The 12,220-nt window shown below is 39.5% G+C and overlaps 2 protein-coding genes and 2 pseudogenes across 2 annotated transcripts; 2 read left to right on the top strand and 2 right to left on the bottom strand.

Annotated features, from left to right (window-relative positions):
• Positions 1-1,377: 1,377 nt before the first annotated feature.
• On the bottom strand, positions 1,378-6,565 carry LOC124371303 (annotated as a pseudogene).
• Positions 6,566-6,710: 145 nt separating this feature from the next.
• On the top strand, positions 6,711-7,154 carry LOC124371304 (annotated as a pseudogene).
• Positions 7,155-9,919: 2,765 nt separating this feature from the next.
• LOC124371319 (histone H2A) lies at positions 9,920-10,401 on the bottom strand. The gene has a single exon (XM_046829649.1). It carries the CDS (start codon positions 10,359-10,361, stop codon positions 9,987-9,989), a length of 375 nt encoding a protein of 124 aa, XP_046685605.1. The 5' UTR covers positions 10,362-10,401; the 3' UTR covers positions 9,920-9,986.
• A 127-nt stretch (positions 10,402-10,528) lies between these two features.
• Positions 10,529-10,945, top strand: LOC124371320 (histone H2B). The gene has a single exon (XM_046829650.1). It carries the CDS (start codon positions 10,566-10,568, stop codon positions 10,935-10,937), a length of 372 nt encoding a protein of 123 aa, XP_046685606.1. The 5' UTR covers positions 10,529-10,565; the 3' UTR covers positions 10,938-10,945.
• The last annotated feature ends 1,275 nt before the right edge of the window (positions 10,946-12,220 follow it).

The raw sequence follows: 12,220 nt of genomic DNA, 5'->3' as shown, positions 1-12,220 counted from the left end.
ATGGGTCAGATCACGCGATGCTTGCCCGCTGCGCAGCGCTTCGCGCTGCTTGCTCTTTTAGAAAAAAAATTTACTCGAGCTTGCAAACTCCAAGCCCAGATCAAGCGGCGCGCGTTTATCACTGATATTTAATCCACGTTTTTATCCGTTTACAACTAATTACGTTAAATTTAATTAGCGTGGATAACAGCAAATTTACATATTTACTTCGTTACAATCACCGAATATTCGCTGATTCTTCTATTTTTCAAATTTACTAAACGACCTTTAAAATTATTGAACTATACACGTATAAAGTATATTTATAACTGAATAAGTGATTTTTATTTGTTGCTTGCAAATCACTATGACTACAAACTAAATGTAAACTGTTAACATATTCCAGTGAATATCGCAATATGTGGGGTTGACAGTGCTTGTAATTAACAAAATTTATCTATCAAATTACTATTCTATGCGACATTTGGAATTTATATCACACTTTGAATATAAAATAATTATTGTAAACTGAATCATTGTTGTGTTCTGCTATAATATATAAACAATACTACACTGTTAAATGAACTGTTAACATAGTTCCAGTGAAAATCGCGAGCGGTCGGAGGTTGACAGAAGTTCGTAATACAGGAAAAGAATAGAAAATCAATCTGCTCTTTATAATAATACCGAAAGAACAATAGCAAACAGTTGTAATTTGTAAACACAGTGAATTCGCTGTAGTAAGTAGGATTAATATATAAATATAAATGATATTTGCAAATAAAATTGATGATAATGTAAACGATTACTGTAACAAAATAAAAGAAAAAGTTTAATAATAAATCAATGTACAAGTGATTGGTTTTCTAGCCACAGAAATATGCTGTAAAACGACTAAATTAGAGAGAAAAGGTTTAGATTTCGTGTTTAAAACTAATTTAAAATGACAAAGACGGTGAATTTAAGTTAAGATTGTATAATAGACAATAAAGAGAAGTGATATTTTATTTTATACGGTTAATTAGAGTGAAAACAACTAACTAAAGTGTACAGTAAAATGTGTTAATTATTAATATAAATAAATATATATATATTTTGAAGACCAGTAATTAGTTATAAATAGATATAAATTGACGCACACTGTTTAGTATTTGAATAAACTGTTATTATTCGATAACATCAATTGTCGCAAAAAGTGTTATATATTCGTGTACATTATTAAATTTTTATGTAATTTGTGATGGTAATAATGACAGTTTTACTATTAATTAGCATAGTAATTACTAGATACATGTCGGAAATATACGACAAGAGTGAGAAATAGGATTATTAAAGTCGTAAACTGTGAAAACGAGTGATATTGTGGTGGCCTTTAAAAAGGCCGTTTGTGGGAGCCGGGCGGCTTTGTGTCGCGCGCTGGCGGGCGACTTAGGCCTTCTTCTCGGTCTTCTTGGGCAGGAGCACGGCCTGGATGTTTGGCAGTACACCTCCCTGGGCGATGGTGACACCGGACAGGAGCTTGTTCAGCTCCTCGTCATTCCTGATGGCCAGCTGAAGGTGCGGGGAATGATCCTGGTCTTCTTGTTGTCACGGGCCGCGGTTACGGCCAACTCGAGACTCGGCGGCGAGATAACTCCTTGACGGCGGCCAGGTAGACCGGAGCTCCGGCACCACTTCGCGTCGGCGTAGTTGCCCTTGCGGAAGGCAGACGGTGGATTCATGCTCGACCCGGGAACTGAAGACCGGCCCTTGGAGAGCGGGGACTTTGCCTTCCCTTCACTTTAGCTTTGCCTCTGTCCTGACATGTTGCGCTCTGTACTCGGTTTTGCGGGGATACAGATAGAAGCCGTGGTCTCAAGTCCAAGTCTGTACGATTGTGGAAGGTGTCCTCCACGTTAGTAGGGCTTCTGCCGTTGTCTGGCTTTTACCCAAAGACTAATCGGTATAGCCTTAGCAGCTCTCGCTTGCCTGTCAGTGGTCTAGTAGTGTAGTGTTGGTAGTAGTCGTCAGTCGTCCGTAGGACGGACGAGTTGGGGGACTCATGGGGCACCGTAGTGTCCGTAGGTGTTCCCCGGCGAGGATTCTGCATCCTCTTCGAAGGTCGGCTGTCAAGCGGTCCACGAAGCACCATGATGGTCGGTATGTTGGCGGACTCTCTGATCACGGTGTTCCTCACGAACCAGGGAACCAGTTGCCTTCGGAGAACCACGCTTGGATCCGCGAGCAATTGTCCTCCTGGCGGTCTTGGAGGTGAGGTGGTTACCAGGCCAGGGGCCGCGTACGTGATCACTGGTCGCGTGAGGGCGTGTAGAGGAGGAATTTGTCCTGGTCGGTAGCTTCGAGGAGTCTTCGATGGGTGATGCTTGCAAAGGCCTTCTGCTAGGGCTGCAGGTTCTCGTGACGTGGGGTGTCCAGTGTCAGGTCGGAATGTCCAGGATTACCCAAGGTACTTGTCTTTCGTTCTTCCATTTGGAATGTTGTATCCGCCTAGAGTCAGATGTGTCTATCGGTTGCCTCGGTCTAGTACGGAGGTGAAGTTTATAGCTTCGCTCTTGTCCCGGTTGACTTTTTATCCTTTCCACTTGGTCAGCCAGGGCTCAGAGATCCAGTGTCGTTGGAGGGATATTCTGGCCATCTCAGGTTGGCAGAGGTGGCGTCGCACAGGCGTATCTGGTAGAGAGACAGCTGTGGCCTGAATTCGGGTTACCTCGAATTTGGGCGTCGCTCGGAGCGCTGGCCAATCTCGCGATCGAGCTGCCACCCTATTGGTCGCCGCTCGCGCCCCGCCGCCAGATATCCAGCTTAGAGCTTTTTTAGAATTTTTGGCTATACTCCCGGTACACCAGCGACTCAGGATGCACCGAAAGGAGCGGGAAAAAGCCGTCAAGAAGGCCGGCATAGGCCAGAAGAATTCACCAAGGCAGTGATCTCAAGACTGCAGAAGGCAGGAGAAGGAGAGTTATGCATCTACATCTACAAGGTGTGTGAAAAAGTCCACCGACACCGGCGTCTCCAGCAAGGCAGGGTCCATCATGAACAGCTTCTGTGAAACGACCATATTCGAGCGCATAGCCGCCGAAGCTTCCGATGGCCCACTACAACAAGGCGGTCGACCATCATCGTCGCGGGAGATCCAGACCGCCGTTCAGGCTCCTGTTGCCGGCGAGGTGGCAGCACGCTATGGGAGCGAGGGTACCAAGGCCGGACCAAGTATCACCAGCTCCAAGTAAGCGGCCAGCGCCGCGCAACGTGCGTGCCCGCTCCGCACAAACGGGCCTTTTCTAAAGGCCACCAATAAAATCTTCGTTTTCTGCTTATTTTTACGCTTATATTGTTAAGAAACGATGTAAAAATGGTTTAGTTTACGAGTCGCTCTCGACTATTTTTTCTAATATAAAATACCAATTTATGACTTTGTGTTGTCACTAAATATTTTATTCCAGGAATTTTTACAATTCCTATTTTTCTTTTTAACATAGTCCGATTTCACTGTTAAAATTGTATAATTATCTGTTGATTTATTTATTTTAAAACAAACATGAGTTTACCAATATATATATAAAAAAAAAAATAAAAAAAAAAAAAAAAAAAAAAAAAACTAGTCAATTGCAATTCCGATCGAAAACCATAGTTCTGTCATGTTTTAGACACATGACTTCTATATTAACCAAGAACCGTTGAATCTCTGATTAAAATAACTTGTATTTTCGCTTATTTTACCGCTTTGTTGTGTTGTAAACATTGGAATTCTGTTATAATGTTGGCTAAAAACAAAACAACTCTCGACTTGTGTTATTATTGAAATTTACCTATTTAAGTTATGTTTAAGATTACAATCTTTTTAAACAAACATTAAATTTACAAATACGGTAATCGCCCCATTGATAGTATTCGTGTAATGTTTTTATACAATCAATATAGAGCGAAAGTTTACATTTGAAAATATAATTATATTATCGAAATACCACTAGTTGTAAGTTTACAGGTCGATAAAGATTACACACAAAGGATACACGTTAAATACAGTTTTAACGTTTTAAAAAAACACATTTAATTAAAAAGGTGAAAATGTGTGCTAAAGTATTAGTGTACAGTGCGCTTGTGCGTGGAGATAGAATAGTATAGGAGTGAACGTTTAACACGCTTATATAGGTAGGAGGTGCTTGACTGGGATGGGCGGTCACTATTCGCGACCAATCAGAGAGTGTACGTAATCCGTTTAACATTGATAATTCTCCGGTTTCTAGTTAATACGGTGAAATAGAGTTGTCAAAACGACGGTTAACTTACCAATTGTCGATAATGGACAGGTTTAAATTTGGAAAATAATGAAGGAATAACGTAGGGAAAATACATATAAAAACAGAAAGGTGAGAGGATATACTGCAGATCCGAGTCCTGGTAGCTGTTAGCGCCAGAGAGGTGTCTGGTAACAAGTGTAAATCTGCTCCGTTCTAGCGAACCTGATTGCGATTGCTTGATTCATACCACGTGTTAATGTGATCCAAGTCAGTGTTTTTTTAAGTTTTAAAAAATGGGGTATTTTCAGTGTGTCCGCATTCCTCTATTTTAATTTGTACAAGTTTGCTTACGTTTATTAGATCAGTTTACGAGTTTATTAAATTTCGTACGAAAAAAAAAAGTAAATAGTAATGAAACATGTTTAAAACAAGATAGCCTACTTTATTCTGAATTTAACAAAATTTGTCAGGAATGGGTCAGATCACGCGATGCTTGCCCGACTGCGCAGCGCTTCGCGCTGCTTGCTCTTTTAGAAAAAAAATTTACTCGAGCTTGCAAACTCCAAGCCCAGATCAAGCGGCGCGCGTTTATCACTGATATTTAATCCACGTTTTTATCCGTTTACAACTAATTACGTTAAATTTAATTAGCGTGGATAACAGCAAATTTACATATTTACTTCGTTACAATCACCGAATATTCGCTGATTCTTCTATTTTTCAAATTTACTAAACGACCTTTAAAATTATTGAACTATACACGTATAAAGTATATTTATAACTGAATAAGTGATTTTTATTTGTTGCAATTGCAAATCACTATGACTACAAACTAAATGTAAACTGTTAACATATTCCAGTGAATATCGCAATATGTGGGGTTGACAGTGCTTGTAATTAACAAAATTTATCTATCAAATTACTATTCTATGCGACATTTGGAATTTATATCACACTTTGAATATAAAATAATAATTATTGTAAACTGAATCATTGTTGTGTTCTGCTATAATATATAAACAATACTACACTGTTAAATGAACTGTTAACATAGTTCCAGTGAAAATCGCGAGCGGTCGGAGGTTGACAGAAGTTCGTAATACAGGAAAAGAATAGAAAATCAATCTGCTCTTTATAATAATACCGAAAGAACAATAGCAAACAGTTGTAATTTGTAAACACAGTGAATTCGCTGTAGTAAGTAGGATTAATATATAAATATAAATGATATTTGCAAATAAAATTGATGATAATGTAAACGATTACTGTAACAAAATAAAAGAAAAAGTTTAATAATAAATCAATGTACAAGTGATTGGTTTTCTAGCCACAGAAATATGCTGTAAAACGACTAAATTAGAGAGAAAAGGTTTAGATTTCGTGTTTAAAACTAATTTAAAATGACAAAGACGGTGAATTTAAGTTAAGATTGTATAATAGACAATAAAGAGAAGTGATATTTTATTTTATACGGTTAATTAGAGTGAAAACAACTAACTAAAGTGTACAGTAAAATGTGTTAATTATTAATATAAATAAATATATATATATTTTGAAGACCAGTAATTAGTTATAAATAGATATAAATTGACGCACACTGTTTAGTATTTGAATAAACTGTTATTATTCGATAACATCAATTGTCGCAAAAAGTGTTATATATTCGTGTACATTATTAAATTTTTATGTAATTTGTGATGGTAATAATGACAGTTTTACTATTAATTAGCATAGTAATTACTAGATACATGTCGGAAATATACGACAAGAGTGAGAAATAGGATTATTAAAGTCGTAAAACGTGAAAACGAGTGATATTGTGGTGGCCTTTAAAAAGGCCGTTTGTGGGAGCCGGGCGGGCGGCTTTGTGTCGCGCGCTGGCGGGCGACTTAGGCCTTCTTCTCGGTCTTCTTGGGCAGGAGCACGGCCTGGATGTTTGGGCAGTACACCTCCCTGGGCGATGGTGACACCGGACAGGAGCTTGTTCAGCTCCTCGTCATTCCTGATGGCCAGCTGAAGGTGACGGGGAATGATCCATGATCCTGGTCTTCTTGTTGTCACGGGCCGCGTTACCGGCCAACTCGAGAACCTCGGCGGCGAGATACTCCATGACGGCGGGGCCAGGTAGACCGGAGCTCCGGCACCACTCGCTCGGCCCTAGGTTGCCCTTGCGGAGCAGACGGTGGATCCTGCCGACGGGAACTGAAGACCGGCCTGGACCGGCGGCGTGGACTTTGGCCTTTCCCTTCACTTTTACCGCCTTTGCCTCGTCCTGACATGTTGCGCTGTACTCGGTTGCGGGGATACAGATAGAAGCCGTGGCCTGAAAATTCGGGGTTAACCATCGGGAATTTGGGCGTCGCGCGAAGCGCGGCCAATCGCGTTCGAGCTGCCACCCTATTGGTCGCGCTCGCGCGACGCCAGATATCCAGCTTAGAGCCTTTTTTAGAAATTTTTGGCCTATAACTCCCGGTACACCAGCGACTCAGGATGCCACCGAAAGCGAGCGGAAAAAAGCCGTCAAGAAGGCCGGCAAGGCCCAGGGAAAGAACATCACCAAGGGCGATAAGAAGAAGAAGCGCCAGGAGGAAGGAGAGTTATGCCATTACATCTACAAGGTACTGAAACAGGTCCACCCCGACACCGGGCGTCTCCAGCAAGGCCATGTCCATCATGAACAGCTTCGTTTTGAACGACATATTCGAGCGCATAGCCGCCGAAGCTTCCCGCCTGGCCCACTACAACAAGCGGTTCGACCATCACGTCGCGGGAGATCCAGACCGCCGTCAGGCTCCTGTTGCCCGGCGAGTTGGCCAAGCACGCCGTGAGCGAGGGTACCAAGGCCGTGACCAAGTACACCAGCTCCAAGTAAGCCGGCCAGCGCCGCAACGAGCGAGCCCGCTCCGCACAAACGGCCTTTCTAAAGGCCACCAATAAAACTCTTTCGTTTTTTCGCTTATTTTACCGCTTATAGTTGTAAAACCGATGTAAAAAATGGTTGTTACAAGTCGCTCTCGACTATATTTTCTATATAAAATACCCAATTTATGACTTTGTGCTTGTCATAAATATTTTATTCCAGGAATTTTACAATTCCTTTTTTTTCTTTTTAAAACATAGTCCGATTTCACTGTAAAATTGTATAATTATCTGTTTGTTTATTTATTTATTTTAAACAAACATTGAGTTTACAATATAAAAAAAAAAAAAAAAAAAAAAAAAAAAAATACGTCAATTGCAATTCGATCGAAAAACCATAGTTTCTGTCATGTTTTATACACATGACTTCTAATATTAACCAAAGAACCGCGTTGAACTCTGATTAAACATAACTTGTAATTTTCGCTTAATTTTACCGCTTTTTCTTGTGTAAACAATTGGAATTCTGTTATTATGTTGGGGCTAAAACAAACAACTCTCGACTTGTTTTATATTGAAATTACCTATTTAAGTTATGTTTAAATACAATCTTTAAACAAACATTAAATTTACAAATACGGTAATCGCCCAATTGATCTGATCGTTCGTTATTCATAGTATTCGTAATGTTTTATATACACTTCAATATAAGAGCCGAAAGTTACACTTGAAAATTTATATTTTATCGAAATACCACTAGTTGTAAGTACAGGTCGATTTAGATTACAACAAGATACACGTTAAATACAGTTTTTTAGTTTTAAAAACACATTAAAACAGGTGAAATCGTGTGATAAAGTCATCTAGTGTACAGTGCGCATGTGCGTGGAGATAGAATATATAGAGTGAACTGTTAACACACGCTTATATAGGTAGGAGGTGGCTTGACTTGATTGGTCGGTCACTATTCGACCAATCAGAGTGTACGTATCCGTTAACATTGATAATTCTCCCGGTTTCTAGTTAATACGGTGAAATAGAGTTGTCAACGACGGTTTACTTACAATTGTCGATACCTAGACATGTTGTAAATTTGATAATAAAAAGGAATAACGTAGAAAATACATATAAAACAGACATTTATGTGAGGTTAGTGGATATACTGCAGATCCGAGTCCTGTAGCTGTAGCGCCAGAGAGGTTGTCTGTTAACAAGTGTAAATCTGCTCGGTCTAGCGAACCTGATTGCGATTGCTTGATTCATACCACTGTAATGTGATCCAAGTCAGTGTATTTTAAGTTTAAAATGGGTATTTTCCAGTGTGTCCCCGCATTCTCTATTTTAATTTATACAAGTTGGATTACGTTTATTAGATCAAGTTTACGAGTTTATTAATTTCCGTACGAAAAAAAACACAAAATTAGTAATGAAACATGTTTAAAACAATATAGCCTACTTTATTCTGAATTTAACAAAATTTTCAGAATGGGTCAGATCACGCGATGCTTGCCCGCTGCGCAGCGCTTCGCGCTGCTTGCTCTTTTAGAAAAAAAATTTACTCGAGCTTGCAAACTCCAAGCCCAGATCAAGCGGCGCGCGTTTATCACTGATATTTAATCCACGTTTTTATCCGTTTACAACTAATTACGTTAAATTTAATTAGCGTGGATAACAGCAAATTTACATATTTACTTCGTTACAATCACCGAATATTCGCTGATTCTTCTATTTTTCAAATTTACTAAACGACCTTTAAAATTATTGAACTATACACGTATAAAGTATATTTATAACTGAATAAGTGATTTTTATTTGTTGCAATTGCAAATCACTATGACTACAAACTAAATGTAAACTGTTAACATATTCCAGTGAATATCGCAATATGTGGGGTTGACAGTGCTTGTAATTAACAAAATTTATCTATCAAATTACTATTCTATGCGACATTTGGAATTTATATCACACTTTGAATATAAAATAATAATTATTGTAAACTGAATCATTGTTGTGTTCTGCTATAATATATAAACAATACTACACTGTTAAATGAACTGTTAACATAGTTCCAGTGAAAATCGCGAGCGGTCGGAGGTTGACAGAAGTTCGTAATACAGGAAAAGAATAGAAAATCAATCTGCTCTTTATAATAATACCGAAAGAACAATAGCAAACAGTTGTAATTTGTAAACACAGTGAATTCGCTGTAGTAAGTAGGATTAATATATAAATATAAATGATATTTGCAAATAAAATTGATGATAATGTAAACGATTACTGTAACAAAATAAAAGAAAAAGTTTAATAATAAATCAATGTACAAGTGATTGGTTTTCTAGCCACAGAAATATGCTGTAAAACGACTAAATTAGAGAGAAAAGGTTTAGATTTCGTGTTTAAAACTAATTTAAAATGACAAAGACGGTGAATTTAAGTTAAGATTGTATAATAGACAATAAAGAGAAGTGATATTTTATTTTATACGGTTAATTAGAGTGAAAACAACTAACTAAAGTGTACAGTAAAATGTGTTAATTATTAATATAAATAAATAAATATATATATATATATTTTGAAGACCAGTAATTAGTTATAAATAGATATAAATTGACGCACACTGTTTAGTATTTGAATAAACTGTTATTATTCGATAACATCAATTGGCAAAAAGTGTTATATATTCGTGTACATTATTAAATTTTTATGTAATTTGTGATGGTAATAATGACAGTTTTACTATTAATTAGCATAGTAATTACTAGATACATGTCGGAAATATACGACAAGAGTGAGAAATAGGATTATTAAAGTCGTAAAACGTGAAAACGAGTGATATTGTGGTGGCCTTTAAAAAGGCCGTTTGTGGGAGCCGGGCGGGCGGCTTTGTGTCGCGCGCTGGCGGGCGACTTAGGCCTTCTTCTCGGTCTTCTTGGGCAGGAGCACGGCCTGGATGTTTGGCAGTACACCTCCCTGGGCGATGGTGACACCGGACAGGAGCTTGTTCAGCTCCTCGTCATTCCTGATGGCCAGCTGAAGGTGACGGGGAATGATCCTGGTCTTCTTGTTGTCACGGGCCGCGTTACCGGCCAACTCGAGAACCTCGGCGGCGAGATACTCCATGACGGCGGCCAGGTAGACCGGAGCTCCGGCACCCACTCGCTCGGCGTAGTTGCCCTTGCGGAGCAGACGGTGGATCCTGCCGACCGGGAACTGAAGACCGGCCCTGGACGAGCGGGACTTTGCCTTTCCCTTCACTTTACCGCCTTTGCCTCGTCCTGACATGTTGCGCTGTACTCGGTTGCGGGGATACAGATAGAAGCCGTGGCCTGAAATTCGGGGTTACCTCGAATTTGGGCGTCGCGCGAGCGCGGCCAATCGCGTTCGAGCTGCCACCCTATTGGTCGCGCTCGCGCGACGCCAGATATCCAGCTTAGAGCCTTTTTTAGAATTTTGGCCTATACTCCCGGTACAAACCAGCGACTCAGGATGCCACCGAAAGCGAGCGGAAAAGCCGTCAAGAAGGCCGGCAAGGCCCAGAAGAACATCACCAAGGGCGATAAGAAGAAGAAGCGCAGGAGGAAGGAGAGTTATGCCATCTACATCTACAAGGTGCTGAAACAGGTCCACCCCGACACCGGCGTCTCCAGCAAGGCCATGTCCATCATGAACAGCTTCGTGAACGACATATTCGAGCGCATAGCCGCCGAAGCTTCCCGCCTGGCCCACTACAACAAGCGGTCGACCATCACGTCGCGGGAGATCCAGACCGCCGTCAGGCTCCTGTTGCCCGGCGAGTTGGCCAAGCACGCCGTGAGCGAGGGTACCAAGGCCGTGACCAAGTACACCAGCTCCAAGTAAGCCGGCCAGGCCAGCGCCGCAACGAGCGAGCCCGCTCCGCACAAACGGCCTTTCTAAAGGCCACCAATAACTCTTTCGTTTTCGCTTATTTTACCGCTTATAGTTGTAAAACCGATGTAAACCTGGTTGTTTCAAGTCGCTCTCGACTATATTTTCTATCGAAAATACCCAATTTATGACTTTGTGCTTGTCAAAAAAAAAAAAAAATTTTTTTTTTTTTATTCCAGGAATTTTACAATTCCTTTTTTCTTTTTAAACATAGTCCGATTTCACTGTAAAATTGTATAATTATCTGTTTGTTTATTTATTTATTTATTTTAAACAAACATTGAGTTTACAATATAAAAAAAAAAAAAAAAAAAAAAAAAAAATACGTCAATTGCAATTCGATCGAAAACCATAGTTTCTGTCATGTTTTATACACATGACTTCTAATATTAACCAAGAACCGTTGAACTCTGATTAAACATAACTTGTAATTTTCGCTTATTTTACCGCTTTTAGTTGTGTAAACATTGGAATTCTGTTATTATGTTGGCTAAAACAAGCAACTCTCGACTTGTTTTATATTGAAATTACCTATTTAAGTTATGTTTAAATACAATCTTTAAACAAACATTAAATTTACAAATACGGTAATCGCCCAATTGATCTGATCGTTCGTTATTCATAGTATTCGTAATGTTTTATATACACTTCAATATAAGAGCCGAAAGTTACACTTGAAAATTTATATTTTATCGAAATACCACTAGTTGTAAGTACAGGTCGATTTAGATTACAACAAGATACACGTTAAATACAGTTTTTTAGTTTTAAAACACATTAAAACAGGTGAAATCGTGTGATAAAGTCATCTAGTGTACAGTGCGCATGTGCGTGGAGATAGAATATATAGAGTGAACTGTTAACACACGCTTATATAGGTAGGAGGTGGCTTGACTTGATTGGTCGGTCACTATTCGACCAATCAGAGTGTACGTATCCGTTAACATTGATAATTCTCCCGGTTTCTAGTTAATACGGTGAAATAGAGTTGTCAACGACGGTTTACTTACAATTGTCGATACCTGGACAGGTTGTAAATTTGAAAATAAAAAGGAATAACGTAGAAAATACATATAAAACAGACAGTGAGGTGAGTGGATATACTGCAGATCCGAGTCCTGTAGCTGTAGCGCCAGAGAGTTGTCTGTTAACAAGTGTAAATCTGCTCGGTCTAGCGAACCTGATTGCGATTGCTTGATTCATACCACTGTAATGTGATCCAAGTCAGTGTATTT

The sequence above is a fragment of the Homalodisca vitripennis genome, unplaced genomic scaffold (genome assembly GCF_021130785.1).
Source record: "Homalodisca vitripennis isolate AUS2020 unplaced genomic scaffold, UT_GWSS_2.1 ScUCBcl_745;HRSCAF=3401, whole genome shotgun sequence".
In the NCBI taxonomy this organism is placed as follows: Eukaryota; Metazoa; Arthropoda; class Insecta; order Hemiptera; family Cicadellidae; genus Homalodisca; species Homalodisca vitripennis.
Note: the sequence above shows the minus strand (reverse complement) of the source record. Positions and strands in the feature narration are given on the sequence as shown.